Source organism: Cucurbita pepo, chromosome LG10, assembly GCF_002806865.2.
Source record: "Cucurbita pepo subsp. pepo cultivar mu-cu-16 chromosome LG10, ASM280686v2, whole genome shotgun sequence".
In the NCBI taxonomy this organism is placed as follows: domain Eukaryota; kingdom Viridiplantae; phylum Streptophyta; class Magnoliopsida; order Cucurbitales; family Cucurbitaceae; genus Cucurbita; species Cucurbita pepo.
In genome coordinates this window covers 4,260,710-4,280,699 of record NC_036647.1, presented here as the reverse complement: position 1 = coordinate 4,280,699, position 19,990 = coordinate 4,260,710, and the positions used below count along the sequence as shown (strand labels likewise).

General features: G+C 38.0%; 4 protein-coding genes, 1 long non-coding RNA gene and 1 other non-coding gene across 12 annotated transcripts; 3 read left to right on the top strand and 3 right to left on the bottom strand.

The window, feature by feature from the left end:
• Positions 1-1,032: 1,032 nt before the first annotated feature.
• LOC111803742 (U-box domain-containing protein 4-like) lies at positions 1,033-3,215 on the top strand. The gene is made up of 2 exons (XM_023688278.1): positions 1,033-2,647; positions 2,739-3,215. The coding sequence occupies exons 1-2, from the start codon at positions 1,328-1,330 to the stop codon at positions 2,799-2,801; spliced, it is 1,383 nt and encodes a 460-aa protein (XP_023544046.1). The 5' UTR covers positions 1,033-1,327; the 3' UTR covers positions 2,802-3,215.
• A 409-nt stretch (positions 3,216-3,624) lies between these two features.
• LOC111803741 (inositol transporter 4-like) lies at positions 3,625-7,882 on the bottom strand. 5 transcript variants are annotated; one of them, XM_023688273.1, is made up of 10 exons: positions 7,715-7,879; positions 7,367-7,435; positions 6,667-6,871; positions 6,510-6,580; positions 6,100-6,435; positions 5,896-6,003; positions 4,756-5,181; positions 4,483-4,665; positions 4,343-4,402; positions 3,625-4,170 (listed from the first exon to the last, which is right to left on the bottom strand). In XM_023688273.1, exons 3-10 carry the CDS (start codon positions 6,800-6,802, stop codon positions 3,763-3,765), a joined length of 1,728 nt encoding a protein of 575 aa, XP_023544041.1. In that variant the 5' UTR covers positions 6,803-6,871; positions 7,367-7,435; positions 7,715-7,879; the 3' UTR covers positions 3,625-3,762. The 5 variants fall into 5 exon arrangements, with proteins under 5 accessions (XP_023544041.1, XP_023544042.1, XP_023544045.1 ...); XM_023688274.1 differs by having other exon boundaries at positions 6,667-6,843; XM_023688277.1 differs by lacking the exon at positions 4,343-4,402 and having other exon boundaries at positions 3,625-4,230; positions 4,483-4,614; positions 4,705-5,181; positions 7,715-7,882.
• Positions 7,883-8,718: 836 nt separating this feature from the next.
• LOC111803034 lies at positions 8,719-9,982 on the top strand. Its single transcript, XR_002816334.1, has 2 exons — positions 8,719-8,801; positions 9,688-9,982. It is a non-coding gene; the product is annotated as an uncharacterized LOC111803034 (long non-coding RNA).
• Positions 9,549-9,638, top strand: LOC111804582. Its single transcript, XR_002816546.1, has one exon. It is a non-coding gene; the product is annotated as a small nucleolar RNA SNORD96 family (small nucleolar RNA).
• Positions 9,983-10,025: 43 nt separating the features above from the next.
• Positions 10,026-11,373, bottom strand: LOC111803033. The gene is made up of 2 exons (XM_023687282.1): positions 10,859-11,373; positions 10,026-10,769 (listed from the first exon to the last, which is right to left on the bottom strand). The coding sequence occupies exons 1-2, from the start codon at positions 11,166-11,168 to the stop codon at positions 10,471-10,473; spliced, it is 609 nt and encodes a 202-aa protein (XP_023543050.1). The 5' UTR covers positions 11,169-11,373; the 3' UTR covers positions 10,026-10,470.
• Positions 11,374-12,691: 1,318 nt separating this feature from the next.
• Positions 12,692-15,907, bottom strand: LOC111804265 (scarecrow-like protein 13). 3 transcript variants are annotated; one of them, XM_023689001.1, is made up of 2 exons: positions 15,801-15,907; positions 12,692-14,754 (listed from the first exon to the last, which is right to left on the bottom strand). In XM_023689001.1, exon 2 carries the CDS (start codon positions 14,544-14,546, stop codon positions 12,897-12,899), a length of 1,650 nt encoding a protein of 549 aa, XP_023544769.1. In that variant the 5' UTR covers positions 14,547-14,754; positions 15,801-15,907; the 3' UTR covers positions 12,692-12,896. The 3 variants fall into 3 exon arrangements, with proteins under 3 accessions (XP_023544769.1, XP_023544771.1, XP_023544770.1); XM_023689003.1 differs by lacking the exon at positions 15,801-15,907 and adding an exon at positions 15,447-15,760; XM_023689002.1 differs by lacking the exon at positions 15,801-15,907 and adding an exon at positions 15,001-15,405.
• Between the last annotated feature and the right edge of the window lie 4,083 nt (positions 15,908-19,990).

The following is a 19,990-nucleotide window of genomic DNA, read 5'->3' as shown; positions in this document are numbered from 1 at the left end:
TTTCCCTATTTAAACTCACATAATATTAATTAATTTCCCTTCGGTCTTTTAATATTATATTTTTTTCTTTAATTTTAATTTGATATAACTCATTTTGTCAATAAAATAAAAGCATATTATAAAGTATGTGACGTGACACCAAACTATGCATTTATTACATGAAAAAGAGTGGATATAGCTATTTAATAATTTAAAATCTCCCCATATGACATTATAAATGAATAATTCCATTTACCCGCCACGTACACATCACTTTGAATTTTCATATTTTATTTAAACGAAATAAACTAAATAAAAGATATAAATTAGAAAAAAAAAAGTTGCTTTTTAATATACCAAATAAAATTTTAATAATAATTATTATTATTTTAATGTTTAAAAAGAAAATCCACACAATATAATGAATGGTCTAGTCTGTACGAACACCTCAGGAACTATTTATTTTGAAGTATAGTTTTATTAAATAATTATACAGAAAAATACACCTAGCAACACGCTGTTTGATTAAAGTACAACAGTCATATTTGATTTTCTAATGTACGACATTAAATAAAATACAAACATTATTATAAATATTTTTTTATTATATTTTTATAATTTATTTTTACCCTAGTGGTAAAACGAGGCATTACTTACGGCTATCCCTTGTCCACTGTAAAATTCCTTCCGCCGTCAAGTACGTGTGTATTGTTATTCCTTGGCACGTGTGCATGCGCCTCACCTTAAAGGAAACGAGGGCTGGGATACGATGCGGCGTAATGTTAAGCGGACACGTGTTAGTTTTTGCGCTGAAGTTACAGCTGTATGCTGACTATTGTCGTAAAGTCCCAGACGCGATTCTGCCACGTATGCTGACAACTGTGTGAACCCTTCACCCGAGTCCGTTGGGTCTAAATTAAAAAGCTGCGCCCACCAGAAAATTTTAATTAAAAGGAATTAAAATTATAAATGGGATTTTTTGTGATTTGGAGTGAAACGACGTCGGGTTGATCACTTGCCGACGGTCCCACACATGGAATCCATACCCCACGGCCAGGGGGAGCTGTGACGGTTGTCACGTCAGACCCTCCTCTTTGGTCCGATGAGATAAGAAGTGGCCCAAGTTTCGGTTATTAAAATGGCCTGTGATCATTGCAGCCATTCAAAGCCTCGTAGCTGTATCGAAACCCAGACGCCGAAGTTCGAATCGTTCAGAAACCAAATTTCTCTCTCTTTCTCTCTCTCTTTCCGGCCATGAAATTTTCTTGAGAATCAGGCGGAGTTTTTCGTACTCCTGTCGAAGAATTTTGGGGGTTTTGAACTGAGATTTATAGTTCCGCTTTTGGAAATGGTGTCGCTTGAGGATTCTCATTCCACTTCTAATCGGTTTCCTTTGGGAAGAAATTGTTACAGTCCGTCTTCAACCACTTCCAGTAGAATTAGCAGGAACATTGGCCGTTCTATGCGCACTATTCGCTCTAATTTCTTTCAAGATGATAATGGCTGCTGCACATTTAATGGATCGGTGGCTGGAAAATCCGGCTTCGTCTCTGAGAATCTTACTGATTCTGTCATCGACCTCAGGCTTGGCGAGTTGGCATCTCGTAGCCCTAAGTGGGCTAACCAATCGTCTGAGCAGGAACAGGATTTTCTTGAACTTTCTCATGCTTTCAGTGATTTCTCTGCTTGTAGCAGTGATATTTCGGGAGAGTTGCAGAGACTTGCAAATTTACCGTCCATGGCGGTTGTTCCTAAAAGAGAAGGTGAAGTTGCCGAGCCAGAGCCAGAGCCGTGCTTAGGATTTCTGCAGAGGGAGAATTTCTCCACTGAGATTATTGAGAGTATTTCGCCCGAAGATCTGCAGCCGACTGTCAAGATCTGCATCGATGGGCTCCAGTCGTCGTCAATTGCGGTGAAGCGATCTGCGGCGGCCAAGCTGAGGCTTCTGGCGAAGAATCGGTCCGATAATCGAGTACTCATTGGGGAGTCCGGCGCCGTTTCTGCTTTAATTCCTCTGCTTCGATCTACCGATCCATGGACGCAAGAGCACGCTGTAACCGCCCTGCTGAATCTCTCACTCCATGAGTCTAATAAGGTTATAATCTCGAATGCTGGAGCCATAAAATCGCTGGTTTATGCGCTCAAAACTGGCACGGAAACTTCAAAACAGAATGCGGCGTGTGCTCTGATGAGCCTCGCTTTGTTGGAGGAAAACAAGATTTCGATTGGGGTTTGCGGGGCCATCCCACCACTAGTATCTCTGCTATTGAATGGATCGAATAGGGGAAAAAAGGACGCGCTCACGACGCTCTACAAGCTTTGCTCGATCAAACCAAACAAGGAGCGTGCCGTTACTGCTGGAGCTGTGAAGCCATTAGTGGCGCTGGTAGCGGAGCAAGGTACAGGTTTAGCAGAGAAGGCGATGGTAGTTCTGAGTAGCCTAGCAGCAATTCAAGAGGGAAAGGATGCAATTGTGGAAGAGAATGGAATTTCTGCACTTGTGGAAGCAATTGAAGATGGGTCGGTGAAAGGGAAAGAGTTTGCAGTGTTGACACTCTTGCAATTGTGTGTTGACAGTATAAGAAATAGAGGGTTGCTCGTAAGGGAGGGGGGAATTCCACCTCTGGTTGCACTTTCACAGACTGGAAGCGTTCGAGCAAAGCATAAGGTGATTACCAAAAACTGATCAGTCACCAATTACTACACTGATTCTATGAAATGAACACCTTGTTGATGGAAAGTTGCTAATTCTTTTGCAGGCGGAAACTCTTCTGGGTTACTTAAGAGAACCAAGACAAGAAGCATCCTCATCAAGTCCTTAAAACAAAAGGCCTGAACTGGGTTTTTTCAGAAGGTAATTGTATTATCAAGTTCAAGTAGTGGTATCCCTGATTGCTGTATATAGGGAGTGGTTTTTTTAGATGGTTTGTACAGTGTGGTTGAGAATGTTGGAAGAACGATGATTAGAATGGAGCAAATAGTGCAGTTAGTAAAGCCAAAAACTGACGGTTAGAGAAGATGATGTATGATTTTGAGATAGGTTCTGAGATATCAGTAGGTTTAGTTTTGTGGGTTTTGATGAAATTCTGGTTGGGCGTGTCTTGTATGGGTGAACCCAGATTCTGTGGAACTGATCATCTTTTTTCACATATTAAAGCTGCTGGGAAGTGCACAAAATTTGTAAATTCATTGTGTTGGATACTCAGCACAAAAGTTAATATCTTCTCTTCTTCTCCTCCTTGAAACTTCACTTTCTTGCTTTGTTCTTGCTTTCTNGGTTGGATACTCGGCACAAAAGTTAATATCTTCTCTTCTCCTCCTCCTTGAAACTTCACTTTCTTGCTTTGTTCTTGCTTTCTTGCAATTGCATGAACATGGAACATCAGCTTAGGCGAAGGCACAGGCTGTGTGTGGTGCGGCGGATGCCCCACCATAGATTTAGAAATATTTTGTAGGGTTGTAGTCTTTTACCATGTCTTGTCGTTTAGAGGTGAATTATTAGCTGGCTGAGCAGGTATGTTTTTGTCCTGTCGCTGCTTGCTGTGCTGTGGATCATTGCTATTTCTATTCAAAATCTCCCTCTTCTCTTAAAGCCAGTTCTTAAGATAGATGACCCAACTGTCGGTGTCCTCCAGCTGAAGTAAATAATGGTCAATCATGCATTGTTGTCGTGCACAATTTATTCCAACTTACCAAAACTTATTCACAAGGAAGATTAGTTAAATACAAGTTCATGTCAATTCTGCTGAAGATTTACCTAAAAGACAAAACAAAATACAAGAATCATTGTGCTAACACTTCCTTCTGGCCTTTGTTGCTCTTGTGCTTCTTCCCTTGCTTGAGCAGCTCTTCAACCTCTTCAAACTGCAATCCTTTAGTTTCAGGTACTAAAAAATATATACCAACCAATCCAAGTAATGAGAATCCTGCAAACAGCAGGAATGTACCAGCAGCCCCGAGAGCCTCCACCAATGTCAAAAATGTTTGACTCACTATCAGATTTGAAACCCAATTTGAAACTGCAGCAATTCCTCCTCCAGTTCCTCTGTATCTTAGTGGGTAAATCTCAGAGTTCAACACCCATGGTACTGTTCCCATACCTGGTGCATATGAAATGATGTAAAGCCCCAACACCACCACAGCCAAGAAGCCGATTTTGCTCGGGCAGCCTTCTGTGAACCATACTCGGTGTTTCGACCGACATTTTCCCCTTACGGCCTTTGTCAAATCCAAGCATGCTCCAGGAAGATACTGATGTTTCGTTCAGCATACAACTTATCAGTTTCTGTTGATTGTTAAAGCAATAAGAAAAAGAAAGGAAGTTGATGCTTTTACCTCACTATCTCCATTGGCACAGAATCCNGTTCGACCGACATTTGCCCCTTACGGCCTTTGTCAAATCCAAGCATGCTCCAGGAAGATACTGATGTTTCGTTCAGCATACAACCTATCAGTTTCTGTTGATTGTTAAAGCAATAAGAAAAAGAAAGTTGATGCTTTTACCTCACTATCTCCATTGGCACAGAATCCACAATTTTGTTTTAGACATGACATGCAGTTCCATGAGGATGCGTCTGGAGCTGAGATATAGGCTGAACAGGTAGAGTTACTTCCAAAGTGAGTGGATTCCAAGGCGTTGACGGATGGAGCATGGCTAGCAGATTGGAAAAACACTCCGGCCAAGACCACAAGGCAAGTGATAATTCCGATCATCGAGATCATCATAANCACGGATGGAGCATGGCTAGCAGATTGGAAAAACACTCCGGCCAACACCACAAGGCAAGTGATAATTCCGATCATCGAGATCATCATAAGTCTTCGTCTCCCATATCTGTCGACCGTGATCATGCTTACAACAGTGCCAGCAGCATTGAGAAAGGAAGTAACAAGAGAAAGCGCCATGGCTGTTGTATTAGAAGCAAATCCAGCAAACTGGATGATGGTTGGACTGTAGTACATGACAGTGTTGATACCACAGAACTGCTGTGCTACTTGGACAATGATCCCGGCGTAGAGCCCTCTTCGGACGACTTGGCTGTTCAAAGCTCCTTTAACTTTGGCTATTATACTTCCATCTCCAATTGCTCCTTCTTCTGCCTTTTCTGCTTCTACAGATTCATGCAGTAATCTCATCTCTTCATCAACTTGATTAGCAGGATATATCCTCTCCAGTATGCCTCTTGCTTCATCTACTCTGTCCTGATCATCAGGAAAAATACGTTTCAGTAAGTTTGATGGTAACAACTAGCAACATGAGTTCACTCTGAAAAGGAAATCTTCCATCAAAATGCCCTTGATTAGAACTTCGATGATTCATCGAATGTGTGTTTTAGCGTGCATTCTAACTAGTTGTGAGATTTCACATCGGTTGGAGATAACAACAAAATATTGCTTGTAAGAGTGGAAACCTCTCACATCGGTTGGAGATAACAACAAAACATTTCTTGTAAGAGTGGAAATCTCCCCCTAGGAGATGCGTTTAAAACCGTGAGGCTGTCAGTGATACATAATGGGCTAAAGCGAACAATATCTACTAGGGTGGGCTCAGATTGTTATAAATGGTATTTGAGCCAGACAACGGGCAGAGTGCCAGCTAGGATGCTGGCCCTCAAGGGAGGTGGATTGTGAAATCCTACATCGGTTGGAGAGGGGAATGAAGCATTTATTGTAAGGGTGTGGAAACCTCTCCCTAGCATACGTGTTTTAAAACGGATTAAAGCGGACTACATCTACTAGCGGTGAGCTAGGTTGTTACACTAGTTAAGAATAATCGAAGTAGTATTCCACTTACAAATACTTCTAATGCACACTGATAAGAGCTAAACAGAAATGGACATGAGAAAGTTTAAACAGTTACTAATACTCTTGTTTGGGATCTCGTAGGAAAAGGTTGTAGAATGTTTCAAACTTTACCCGTCTGTAAAGCCACCTAGGAGACTCAGGCAGTGACAACATTAAAACAAACTGAACCAAAGCTGGCAGTCCTGCTACTCCAAGCATTAGACGCCATGTTAATTTTGTCTGCAACAAAGATAGATACAAGCTAAAAAACTGAAAATAAGAACATAAAACTCACAGTTCATAACTTGAACCATCAAACAGGAAGTCCGATTTTACCTTAGTGAAAGCCAGGTTGATTAGATAGGAAAGGAATTGTCCTCCAGTGATTAGCAATCCATTAGTGCTGACAAGAGCACCCCTAATCCTAGCAGGGGAAGCTTCTGATATGTAAAGAGGAGCAGTCATGGATGCCATTCCGACCCCAAAACCTACTATAAGTCTCCCAACGATAATGAACCCGGGAAAGGGAGCAACAGCCATGACAATAGCACCAAGGAAGAACACGACATCGGCAACTAGAATCGACTTTTTTCGACCAAATTTATCGTTCATCCAGCCACCAATTGCCGCACCCACAATAGCACCTGCTACAGCCATACTTACAATGGTTTCCTGTAATGATCAAAGTAAGCATTACTTAAAAGAGACTTAAACCAGCAACAACTTAGTGCCCAAGCATGACTTGCCTGTAGCCATGTTTTCCTGTCAACAACTTCAAAATCCTCTCGAATGTAGAGCATAGCCCCAGAGATCACACCTGCAATGCAATGCAATGCAACAAAAACGTAAGAAGAATATCATTATGCAATCCGGGTCAGGGTCGAGGTCGGGGTCGGGAATCACCGGTGTCATATCCGAAAAGGAGACCGCCGATTCCAGCAGACAGAGCAAGGCGCATAATGTAAGGTGTCTTCCATGTTGTCTGCCAACATTCTAAAAACTCTGCCTTGTTTGCCTTTACAGCATCTCCTTCCACCATTTTGAATGACCCTCTTCAAATGGCTTTAACAAGCAATCAATCTATAATAACAGCAAATTGCACGAATCTCTAAACCAAACGAAAAAACAAAAACACNTCTTGTAAGAGTGAAAATCTCCCCCTAGGAGATGCGTTTAAAACCGTGAGGCTGTCAATGATACATAATGGGCTAAAGCAAACAATATCTACTAGGGTGGGCTCAGATTGTTATAAATGGTATTTGAGCCAGACAACGGGCGGTGTGCCAGCTAGGATGCTGGCCCTCAAGGGAGGTGGATTGTGAAATCCTACATCGGTTGGAGAGGGGAATGAAGCATTTATTGTAAGGGTGTGGNCAAATCCATCATCATCTCTTCATCTAATTTATAATAACCTCTTCAGCTGATTTTCAGATCAATCCGACGAAACAGTCAAACCAAGTCTAAACCAGAAGCAGCAACAACAACAAGGAACAAAAACTCAAGTTCTTTGGATGATCAAATGTTCCAATAAGGAAAAATCTGGACAAAGAACGAAAAAAAAAAAAAAACGAAAGAAGGGGAAAAGATAACGAAGAGGCATCACCTTTCAGTGTTAGCTTAAACTCAGAAGCTTCAGTGCATGTGGCCTTTCTGATTTACTCAACAATGGTGGCTGATGAAGGTTTTATATAGACAAAAGAAGCCAAAAAGAGGCGTAAATACGTAATTTTCGATTTGGGTTAAGATTCCTATGAAGTTTTGAACATTCAAAAAAGACGCATTAAATGCGAGAGAATTGAAGTTCCCCATATCCCAAATTGGAAAATACGATGAATTATGCAATACGTGTAGCAAAAATTCATGAAATGATCGGCACGAAACAACAACATAAGCAATATAAAATTAAAATTCCCAGAACACAATAACAGGGCCAGATAAACATGAATCTTACCAAATTGAAACGCCCCCTTCTTCACGGAGAGGATTGTCGATACCGCAAACACTCAATTCCCTTCCATAGTTTGTTTGAACAGAGCATTTTCCGGTTATTTTCACACAACTTTCTGGTGCCCAGACTTTGAATGGCTTCTTTTTTGCTTGATTGTTGAATGCACTTTCGCTCCAAAGTAATTTATATTATGGGATTTGATTATGTTTTCACTGGCGGAACTATCAATGTTTGAAATAATAACATTCTAATTAAGGCTATCTTCCTGTAAATTTATATTATTAACAAGAACAAGAAATAAAGGTGAGATTGAAAGTGCAATCTTAAGTTAATATCAGTAGGATACATGCTACCGTCTAATATCTAAAAATAGAAAAAAAATATAAACTCATTAAATATTGAGAATAATATAAAATATACTGAAATATTAATAGTTCTAATCTCGTATATATTCCATAACTAATTATTATAATATATTTTTAAATATTATATTAATATTTATCAATTTTTTATATATGGATTATTTTAATATTTAAATAAAAAATTGAATTTTTTTAGGTATATACTTTTTAAATATAAAATTCATTTTAATTTTACAATTACAATGGTGACCTTCGAGTTAGTTTAATGACGGTAATATATGTGTATTATTCACTAAATTATTATTTTAATTTTTTTTTTCGTCTACCAAATATTTAGATAATTTAAGTTTTATTTATTTATTTATTTATTTATTATATATGGGTAGGGAGATTTGAAATATTTGACAGCTAAAAAAAAAATGTTATTTGGACACAATTATTTAATTTTAAATTTAGGAAATTAATTTTAATTGAAAATTTGGAAAGTATAAACTCGGATGGACGGTTATACCCCCATCTTATGGCTGCATGTAACCCTAGACAATTGAAAGGCCGAGATTTATTTCTATGATAATCCAACGGTCTACAGTTTCTAACCTCTCCTTTATATTTGACCATGACGGCAATACCTCTTCATTCACTATCATCCATTGCACCGCCCGCATCTTTTCTGAGTCATTGTGGGGGGTTTAGGGTTTATGGTTTTTGCAGCGGCGTTTCTTCAATCGGTGATTTCTAATTTCTTCCTTATACGTTTGTTTATATGTTTCGATCACTTTTGAGTTCGGGTTTAGCAGTTTCATCACTTCCACGGTATTGCAGAATCTGGATTTGATGGAATTGAGGCTTCTGTTTCGATAATCTGTTGTGATTTTTGTTGTTAAATGTTTTTGTGTTTCATAGAGATGATTCTTGTTCTTATTCTTTGATTCGAGTTTTGCCTTTGTTGATGTTTAAATGCGACGGGAGACTTCTGCGAGGAAGTATCTTACTAAGAGGAAGCAGACCTGTTCTATTTCTGCACAGTTCCGTGTAAACGTCGTATAGAATGCCTAATGACGTTGACGGTCTTCCTTTCTAAGGAACTCCTCCGTCATGGGTGGTCTCATATTCCATCGCCTTGTGTAGCAGCCTCGCTGCCATTACCACCTGGGACATGCCATGAGACGTACATTTCAATTTCTTTTATTGTTTGTTTTTATAATTTTATAGATGTGTTTATGTGACGGGGGATTTATGATCCGATCCCTTTCTAGATTTGGAGCGAACACGTTATGTTCGTATAGTGCCAAAGTTAACGTCACAGAGTAATTCCGGTTGATGTTGATGGCTCCTTTGGAGCCTCCATCGACTGCTGGTCTCATATTCCATTGCCTTGTGGAGCAGCGTTGCTGCCTTTACTTCTTGGGACTGGCCATGAGACCTACATTCATTGTTTAACTCTCAAATCTGTCAATATCTTAGATATCCATCCAATGCCTATGATGATATCGGTTAACAAAATACCATCTTTCGGGACTGAATGGCTATTCTAGCCTTGCTGTCAATCCGCTATTCTGAGGCATCCCTTTTTACATAATGTGTTGCAAATTCTTGCTTTGTTTTTGTTCACAGATTAGAAGTCTTGAATGAAGAAATTGGTGTTGGCATTTGGGCGTCGTTCATCTTCTGCGGTTTATAACTTCTTGAAGGGTTTTGAGCATAGATTTACAGTTTATCAAGTTCTTTATGAAGATTGGGCTTGATGTTCGCTGAGAAAAACAATTGTACTTTTGCAACCGTTTTCTACTTCAATAGATCAGTTCTTTCTGAATCCATTTGTTTTCATTCAAATTAGATTCACATTAGTAAAATTTATTTTGTTATTGTTCCACAATATCAAAAATTGTTGATGATATCAATAATTAAAACAAATGTGTTGGCATTGCAAAATTCTTTAACCACTCACTCAATACAAAATTAATCATCTATTATTGTTCCACAATATCTTTATAAGAAACGCTGACGTATGTTCATCTTTCAAGAACAACATTATGAAGAGAAATCTTTTCTCTTGTTACTTCAAATCACCATGTAATGTTGATTAGCCATTAGAACACGTATACGATCTTCTGAGCTCCTCTGCTGTCATTTCTCAAGGCTAAGTCAATTTCAATCCGCCCAGCCTCCGTCTGTCCTATTGTTGGGCAATTTGTGTTCTTTTGTTGCTTTCATTCAAACAATTCAGCACAAATCAAAGTAAGTCCACTTTAATTTGCAACATAAAACAAGAAGCTTCATTAGAAACTGCATCTGATTCCCATTTCGTCAATCAATGTCGATGATGCTTATAAACGAAATCCTCCATCGTATAAAACCTCCATTTGAATTTTGATCGATAAAACGGAGGTGGAGAGCTTAGAGATTAGTACTGCCCGCAATGGCAGTTTGATTTTGTGATTCATCTTCTGCAGCCGATGGCTTCGCAGAAGAATTCATCTTTCTCGCGAGATGCTTGACGCGATTTAGCCGTAATGCTTTCGACGATTTTCTTTGATCGCATTCCAAGCTATGATCCTCAGACTTGCAGTTGCCAGTCGATTCTGCCATGGAATCCATCATTTGGTGAATCCCAATTGAACGTGCAAGTCGTCGAATGTGACTCAAACGAACCCTCCCCTGAAGAATTTCAGCTTTTGGGTCCAAAGTTTCGGAACCTATTGAAACAATGCGCAACAAAATTAACTCAAAGAGAGAAATTATCTCACGGGTTGGGTTATATCTTTAAAGAACATATTCTGCTCACCGGAAGACGTCATCTGTTGTTCGTGGTTGAAATCAATGAGCGTAAGCCCATTTCGTTGCAGATCAAGCTCTGCAATGGAAGTCTCTGCGACTGTCTGATGCGAATTGGTTTCAGCCATTTCAATTGGCGACGAAACGCTTGGATTCGTCGTTCTTACGCTTCGAGATCTCAGTCTTCGTAGATGGTAATTTCGTCGGCGGCATGCGAGATGCCTCTCTCTCTGTTCTACGGTCATCGACGATCTTCTCTCCCTGTCCCTTATACGGCGTCGTTCTCTCTCTCTGTCCCTCTGCGATGCCGATTCTTCCATTTTTCAACCGGATCGTTGAAAAATTAACACAGTTGAAACGTGATTTTGGTAGGGATTCAGGAACGGGAATATGAACGTGGAGATCAACCAATAGACACAGAAATTTATAGAACCCGGATTTGGATCGTACTTGATTTTGGGATAATTGGAAGAGGAGGAGAATAAACAAACAAACAAACAAACATGGAAGTGGTTGTTTTTGTTGTTGCTGCTGCTGTTTGTACAGAGGATGAAAAACAATAGAGCTGTCAGAGCCGATTTTACGGCAAATATTTGAACGAATCAGGTCTCGACATCTAATTATTCATTTTGAGCGCAGTTAGAGAGAGAAAGAGAGAGGTAATTTCTGAGTATATCCGAACAAATACGTCGAATCTTAGCATTTGGATATTAATAAGCATTGCTTAGATCATCAGCCCCCGGTTATCAGTTGGGATTTGGATTGGGTTAGTTCTAAATTCAAATCTATGTTTGGCCACCTAGGTTGTCAACCAATAATCTCAAATTTCGATCTCATTGATTTAAGATTTTTTATTTTTATTTTTATTTTTATTTTTATGTGTAACATACAAGTCAATAGAGACGTATATGGGTGAGAATACAACACATGTAAATGGAAATTGGGTGAGGATTGATAATATAATTCCGGATCCTATTTAGTTGTTTCTTCTTTCTCCCTCCATTCATTCCTTGCCTCGTTCTATGTGGATTCTACCTCTACAGCATAAAACTCACGTCGACCCAAATTTAGGGTCTAGATCAGAATCCTCAGAATCTTGAAGAAACAATTCTTTTTTATTGCTGGACGTGGAACTATCGTGTAGTGAATTTGGATAGAACAAGTTTGAAAAAACAAGTTTGAATTCATTCAAACTGGGAGTGAGATATTCAATGAGTAGGTGAAAATAATAGAAATATCATTTGAATCAATATGTAAATACATTATGGAACAAGTTTGAATGCATCAAAAGTGAGAGTGAGATATTCAATGAGTAAGTGAAAATAATAGAAATATCATTTGAATCAATATGTCTATACATTAAAATATTCTATTTGTCTTATAAATTATTTTACACATTCTAGGAAGTGTTACCCATGCCAAAGGCCTACAAAATGAATCATTCCTATGGTATTATAATATAGCTATATGTCCTATGGTATTATAATATAGCCATATGTCTTTAACATGATATTAGAAATTGCACCGAACCTTGATGATGCTCACCACCCCGATTATGAAGAATTCTACATCCCTAATCCACTCGTAGTTGAGATGATGATATAGGACATTATGACTATGTCAACAGCAAACCGACAGGCATTGGGACGTTTAGATCAACGGGGTGATGACTGTCTTTAGGAGACATGTTTGAAGTACTACGAGAGGGGTTCCAATCAACAAAAACTACAGGTAAAACTTGGGATACCTATGCTAGGCTAACCAAACCCATGAGTTTTAGGAACTCTAGGTTTTTAATTCCAAACCAAAGCTCCAAACACACCGTCCTTAATGGAATCAGATATGATATAAAACTAGTTATCTTCGTAATTATGAGGTTTAATACGGTACTACCAGGACAAAATTCTTTCGCCAAAGCCAGAAAATTTACAGCAAGTTTCAAGATTTGGGTTCCTACAAACAGTAAGAGCGTTGACCTCACATTCTACGAAGCTATACGGGTCATTATCGCTCCATGCTCTAAAATGTTGCAACGGAGTTTCAGGTTTTCATCTCCATGCAGAGGAGGTTGCCATTGCTCTGTTTTTCCAGCCAAGGTAGAGAGCCCCATCCACTTCTTGGAGTCTATAGTTCCCATTAAAATCCCTCAACAAATTCTTGACGGCTCCACTTACAGAGGAGCTCAGTGGATATGAAGTGAAACCAGCCATCTTCATTCTCATCCTCCACTTGCCAAGTAGTTCATGACGTTCTATCCTTTCAAACCCCTCACAAGCTACCATGTTCACTATGTCTCGGGCCACGCAGTGCTGCTCCGCTCTGATTCGCTGCTTGTCGTCTCTCGAACGAGCTACATCTATTGATTCAAACATAGCAGTATAATAATCCAGCGTCTCTAGAAAACGAAGAAGGAAGGGGGATGTGTTGGTGTTAGATTCCTGCTCAACAATAGTTACTACTTTCGGTGACAGGCTTTTGACTAGCCTTAGAAGCCGATCGCGGTGATTCTGTGTGCTCACACTCTCATCTGGCATGTGGTGCAAGACGTATGGAAAATTTACGGCCAACGCTTCTCCAGGTCGTATTCTAAGATTACTACGTTCGACCTCACAACCGGACATTGCAGCAGCATGAAATTGGAAGGGAATTCCTTTTGATTGAGCCAGCTGAGCTAGCTTCTGTCCCACAATTTGAAGTCCCCCTCCTCGTGCATGAGATGATTGGGAATCATCCACACCTGTGATGCGTAGAAGAACTGGGGGTCCACCAGGCCGATTAGCAAGATCATGGATGAGAGGTATATACTGACTACCCTGTGCGATTTGGAAATCAATTATGTGGATTATCGGTTCATTTACCATGGCCTCCCAAATGATAGCATTGGCAGAGGTGTAAGCAAATTTAAAGTACGGGCAGATTTGGAATAGAACAGACATGTAGGACATGAGTTCAGAGCTTGTTGGTTCTTCGCATTTTAGGGCCTTGTATATTGCACTCCCAGATCGTTCCAACCTTGCTCTAAGCCCTTCCAACAAGTAAGCGCCCAACCTCTGGGCTGGATCACCAGAGACAGAAACCATCTTCCCTAAAACATCCATAAATAAGGTTGCCACATTTAGATCAGAATCATGAATTGCTTGGGCACAATGGATGAGTGTATCCCGAAGATTTAGTCTAGGAATCATTTCAGCCACTTGATTCCAGTTCCACCTTGCTACTGAAGCATCTTGATGTGCCCCACCCCTGAAAGAACAGTAGCAGCTATCCCCAATATCAGATTCAGGCCCCAGCAAAGAAATTTCTAATTCTTTCAGCTTGTACTTTAATTCGTTATCATCATCAGTCACTGAGCATCCACTTTGTGGTGATCCGCATGTGTTGTCAAAGGAATGGGGTTGATCGGAGGAGCATGATTGAGAACCTTGAGGTGAGAAGGGGCTCCTGGAAGACAGACCACTTACAGCAGAAGGGGAATTACAGGCACTCAGATCAGCGGTAGCCGGAAATGATTCCAGAGTAAAGAACTGATCCTTAAAGGAAGAGAAGTTAACACTGTTTCCCTGGCTGCTTGCGTCAGGAGAAACATTGTTTTCCAATACATGTAAATGTGATAAATAGTAGGGATCTATCTTTTGCACAGACTGGTGATGCATCTCATGGATCCCAGACAATGCCTGGCTATTCCGAGACGCTCGCATTAAGAATCAGAAATGAGCCCACAGCAAGAAGATCTTGGCCACTATAGCAATTGGTATTGCAAGAGCTTCCAGGACTTGGTTCAATGGACTCTAGTCCAAGATATGTTGTATGATTCAGTAGTAACTACCCCTCGGCAGATATTTTAGGACTCAAAACTCCTATATGATTTGCTTCTTTACAAGGAGTGGAATAAAAGAATCCTCAAATCTGCAGAGAACAGATCAAAAATAAATTCTACAGAGAAAACATTGTTGAACCAAAAAAAAAAAAAAAAAAGNCATCAGCGATGCATGATCACAAAAACAGGGTAAAAAACACTCAAATCCTCAGAAGCAAGTTCATACGAAATGAGCCACAATACAACGTTTCAACATTTAAGAACTAAACTTGAGAAAAATGATGAAGTTTTCAGTATTTCCTTCAAAAATACGAAAAAAAAAGTCATGTGCTTACTAAAAATAGAGAAGAGATAGAAGATCTCTTTCGATTTCAACCGCCACAAGGCAGAATGAATCACACAGATATTTGGACGAATCATGTGAGGTTTTTCCCTACAAACACCAGTTCTTCACATAATATACAATGATCAGAAAAAATAACACGCATATCCTCCACGAAATAGCCACGGCTCAATCGAAAGTTAAACACGCGGAAGAAATAAAAAAACAATCTATTAAGCTGGTTCGGCAAATCAAGAATATTAACAGAAGGCAACAAAAAAAAAAGGTTCCGCAATTTCAGTTTCTAAGCTCAAAAAGCTGAAGTTCCTCGCTGCAATTAGTATTACCTTGAAGCCATCACGTTCAACAAAATTAAAAAAAAAAAAAACAATCAACGAGTTTGAAAAAGAAAAACAATAAAGGAACTGAGAAAAGAAGAAGACGAAAGAAGACGAATACATCACGCGTTTTCGCAACCAAAGAGCGCAGCAAAGTTCCAAATCCAAAAAGTAAAGAAGAACTGTTCATCCAATTTCGAACGAAGCAAAGACCACATTGAGAAACCAAAGAAGAACAAGAACAAGAAGATCTTAATCAGAAACACCTCACCAAACACCAAATTATCACGAATTAACACCAACTCCAAATAGTAAACATACTTCTCAAAGGAAAAAAAAAAAAAAAACTCGATGCAGAGAGTGAAGGCGACCGCCAAAATCTCCCGCCGACAGACAGTAAGCAGTAAATGTTGAAACACAAAAATCATAAAGAAGCAGAGATTCAATGGAGAAACGAAGAAAAATTAGTACGCACCTTGATCGAAGAGAGCCAAAAAACAGAAACGCTTGCTGTACAAGTTAAGCAATTGCAAACGGAACTGTAAACATCTGGAGAAGGCGACGACAAATAAAGGAGCCCGCGGAGGGCCATCAGGGTTTATATGGCGGATCATTATTGCAAATGAAGGGACTACCCCTACGATGGGAAGATATTTACGAAAATAGGCTTGATAAGATGGCGATATGTTCCTGGACGGTTTATCCCGAATTTCATAATTTTTTTAATTTGTTGCTTGGGAAGGAATCTATGCCCCTCTCCCTTCCTTAACGTAATCTATTACATATCAAATCATTATAAAAACTAAAACAATCAATTTTAATTATAATACGACGTGGATAATTAATTATAATTATAATTATTAAATACTTTTTCTCCACTGGGATAATAAATGCTTGACACTCTGTACTTTTCTGTTTTTTTTTTCTTTTATTTTTTAAATAACTATTTCAACTACCTCATGTGCACCTCCCACGTGGTTTCTTTATGATTCATTTCTCCCTTCTTTTTTTATTTTTTTATTTTTTATTTTATTTCTAATTTTTTAGGAAGAGATTCAGAAGTGTTCTTAANATAAGAATTATTGTTCAATGTATCTGGAGCTTGTTTTTTTAAGTGTTTCAGTAACAAAAGTAAGTCAAACTAATTAAATTACATTTTAATTAAAACATTTTATTCGTGAAGCCAGGATAACATTTTTTAGCTATAACATTTTATACGGAGAATAAGAGAGGGAGTAGATAACATATTTTTTTCCGTTATATAAATGAGATCATTCTCGTACCCACCACACTTAATATAAGTATATTTTCAACATATCCATAAATATTTTTTAGCTATAATAAAAAATAAATTAGTTATTTTTTAAACTTTAATATTATTATTTAAACTAAATACTTAGGGTGTAGTATTAAATTTTTTAGAAATTAAGTCGGTGTATAAATATATATTGCTTATAATTTTTTTTATCCATCTTTTTGAAGACGGTAAAATAATTATTTTTTTTTCAAATAATAAATATAGAAAAATTATTCGCAAAGAATTTGTAATGCCCCAGATCTACTGCTAGTCGATATTGTCCTCTTTGAACTTTCTTTTTCGAGCTTAAAGGGGTGGATTTGGGGGCGGTCTCACATCGATTGGAGGAAGTAAAGAGTGGCCGTGAGGATACTGGGCCCCGAAGGGGAGTGGATTGTGATGTCCCATATTGGTTGGGGAGGAGAACAAACCACCATTTATAAGGGTGTGGAAACCTTCCCCTAGTATACGTGTTTTAAAGCCTTGAGGGGAAAGTCCAAAGAGGACAATATCTACTAGCGGTGGGCTAAGTTGTTACAAAATTTGACCAAGGCAAGAAATTCCTGCAAAAATATCCTTGCAGAGATGGAGACGGTATGGACATTTCTAACCAGCATGATGTTCTACTAGCTACACTCTAATGTCTAAGATGGCATTAAATTGAGCAACAAAATTTGATGTGAATGGTTATAATTTCATTGAAAGTTTGTCAATATTATGAAGAAAATGGGATCATTCCTTTTGGAATAACTACTAAAAGTAACCACACATGTTATGCATGTATTTGCATGTATTCATATTAATGAGGTGAGGCTTGAAAATCGTGAATTTTAGTCAAATTTAAAGAATTATTTAAAAAAAAAAATCACATGGATTAGCTAATTAATTCAATTATGATTTAATTTAATGCAATGTTTATCTGAATTTAAATTATACCCATAATAATTAACGAATTAAAAGGAATGCAGATTTAAATGATGAAATTACAGCAGATTGTTTAATTCCAGACCGTCAGATTTGGGATATGATTCATGGAAAAATAAGTAAAATAAATAAATAAATAAATAAATAAGGCAAAACTTTGGTCAAAGTTGTTTGGTCAGAGATTGGAATTTCAGTGCCCACTGATTTCATAAAGTTATCGTCACTTGTACTATCCATTTCGTAAAAATGTACCTTAATTTCAACGAACCTCCAAAAACTACGCCGTTTAATTAATTAAATTAATTAATTAATTATCAAGACAATAGGATTATAATTTAATTGAATTAATTTTTAAAAAGATTTTAATCGAATTATTTAACTCGAAGTCTTTTTTATTTTTTATTTTTTATTTTTTTATTTTTGCCGTGGACTTCAAAGTATAAAGCTCGTGTGGTTTGAATATGGACTCAAAGGCTTTGTTGAATTTGACTTTAATTAGACAATACAGAAACAAGTTGAGTTTTTTGTTTTAATAAATGGGTTAAATATCATTTAATAAATTAATATTGGAAAAAAATAAACCTAGATTTTGTCGTTTAGTGTAGAAAAATAGAGAATAATTTCCAAGAATTTGAATTTATTTTAGAAAACAAAAAAAATAGAGACGAGAAATAATAATTAGAAATACCTAATCCGACGTGGGGGAAAGCAAAACGGCGTCGTATTAAGTCTCAAACATTAATCGACGGGGGATGGGGAGTTGGGGGATGGGTGAAAGCGACGAAACCAGGGGCTTGACACGGTTTCTACAGAATGGCATTTTGGAAATTAAGCACTGAATTTGGAGCATTTAATTTAAAAAAGAACGTTAAAGTCACCTAGGGATCTGCGAAAAAGCAGCATGCAATTTCGTTTTAATATATATATATATTTATTTATTTTCCGAGGAATTCTTTTAATTATTGACGTCGAATTTTCGAAGGTTCATACAGATTTCCTAGGAGTAGGAATTGGGTGGTTCGTGGTGTAGGGTAACGTTACAGTGGTCTAACGCGGTAACGATGACGGCATAACGGCGTTGTATCAAAACGACGAATGACAAAATCCAACTCAGCAGAACAATAATCCATCACCGTCCGTCACCAACAATCCGTCACTGCCACTATACGCGGTCACCAACAAGATGTCGCCACGTCAAAGTTGTAAATTGATTTTATCGTCACCGCCAACGCAACAGCGGTCCCTCAATTTGAAGATAAATTCGGTTTGAGATTCGTAATTGTTAAAGGGCAATTGGTCGGCGACGCCTCATTAATAAAGAGAAAAGGAAAAGGGATCTATGTGTAATTTAAAAAAGAAAAGGGGGCAAAAGGCAATTAGGATAGAATGTTGGGGAATGGGAATAAAGACAAGAAAAGTGAGGGGGTGGATGGTAATAGAGTTGTCGTCATGGTGCAGCCATATCTATTAACTGATTTGGGACTGCTTTTATTTTACTTTTAATTTATTTTTAATTTTACATGCAGTCGTGTGTGTGGGAACTCATGTTTGTTGGGTCGGTGATTTTCAAGGAATAGAACTTACAACTCAACTCAATCTAACCTCTATTTTGAGTTGGTCAGTATTATTCGGTTGTTTTTCTTATTTATTATTTATTTAAAAGAATTATACTTATCTACCATACATGTTACGTTAACTCGATTAAGAGGAGAACAAAACATTTTTTTTTATAAGGGTGTGGAAACCTATCTAAATTAGATATGTTTTAAAACCGTGAGGCTGACGAAGATATGTAACGGGTCAAAACGGACGATATTTGTTAGCCGTAGATTTGGGATGTAACAAAATTCTCATAAAGTTCAAATATCAGCTCATCACTAACATTTATTACAATTTTAAAAGTAGGGTTAGATTATAATCCTATTTTCGAGTTGATCGGGTTGTCTTGATAAAAAAAAATGTTAACTAGTAGATATTGTTCGCTTTGACCTGTAACGTATCACCGATAGCCTCACGGTTTTAAAACGCATCTATTAGGGAGAGGTTTCCATGCTTTATAAGGAATTTTTCGTTTCCCTCTTTAATTGATGTGGGATCTCACAATCCACCCTCCTTGGGGGCCAGCGTCCTCGCTCGCTCGCTCGCTCTGTGTCTTACTTTGATACGATTTGTATCAGACGCGTTGTGAGCTTCTACATTGGTTGGAGATGAGAACGAAACATTATTTATAAAGATGAGGAAACCTCTTGCTAACAAATAAATTTTAAAAATCTTCAGCGAAAATCCAAGGAGAACAAAACGAAAAGCGCGCGTAGTTTGGTGGGAGACTATATAATAATATGGAAATTTGAATTTTTGAAATTATATTTAACATTATATTATATTATATTTCCAAGTCAAATATGATTGAATTTATAAGAAAATTTATAAGAATGTTGGAACTT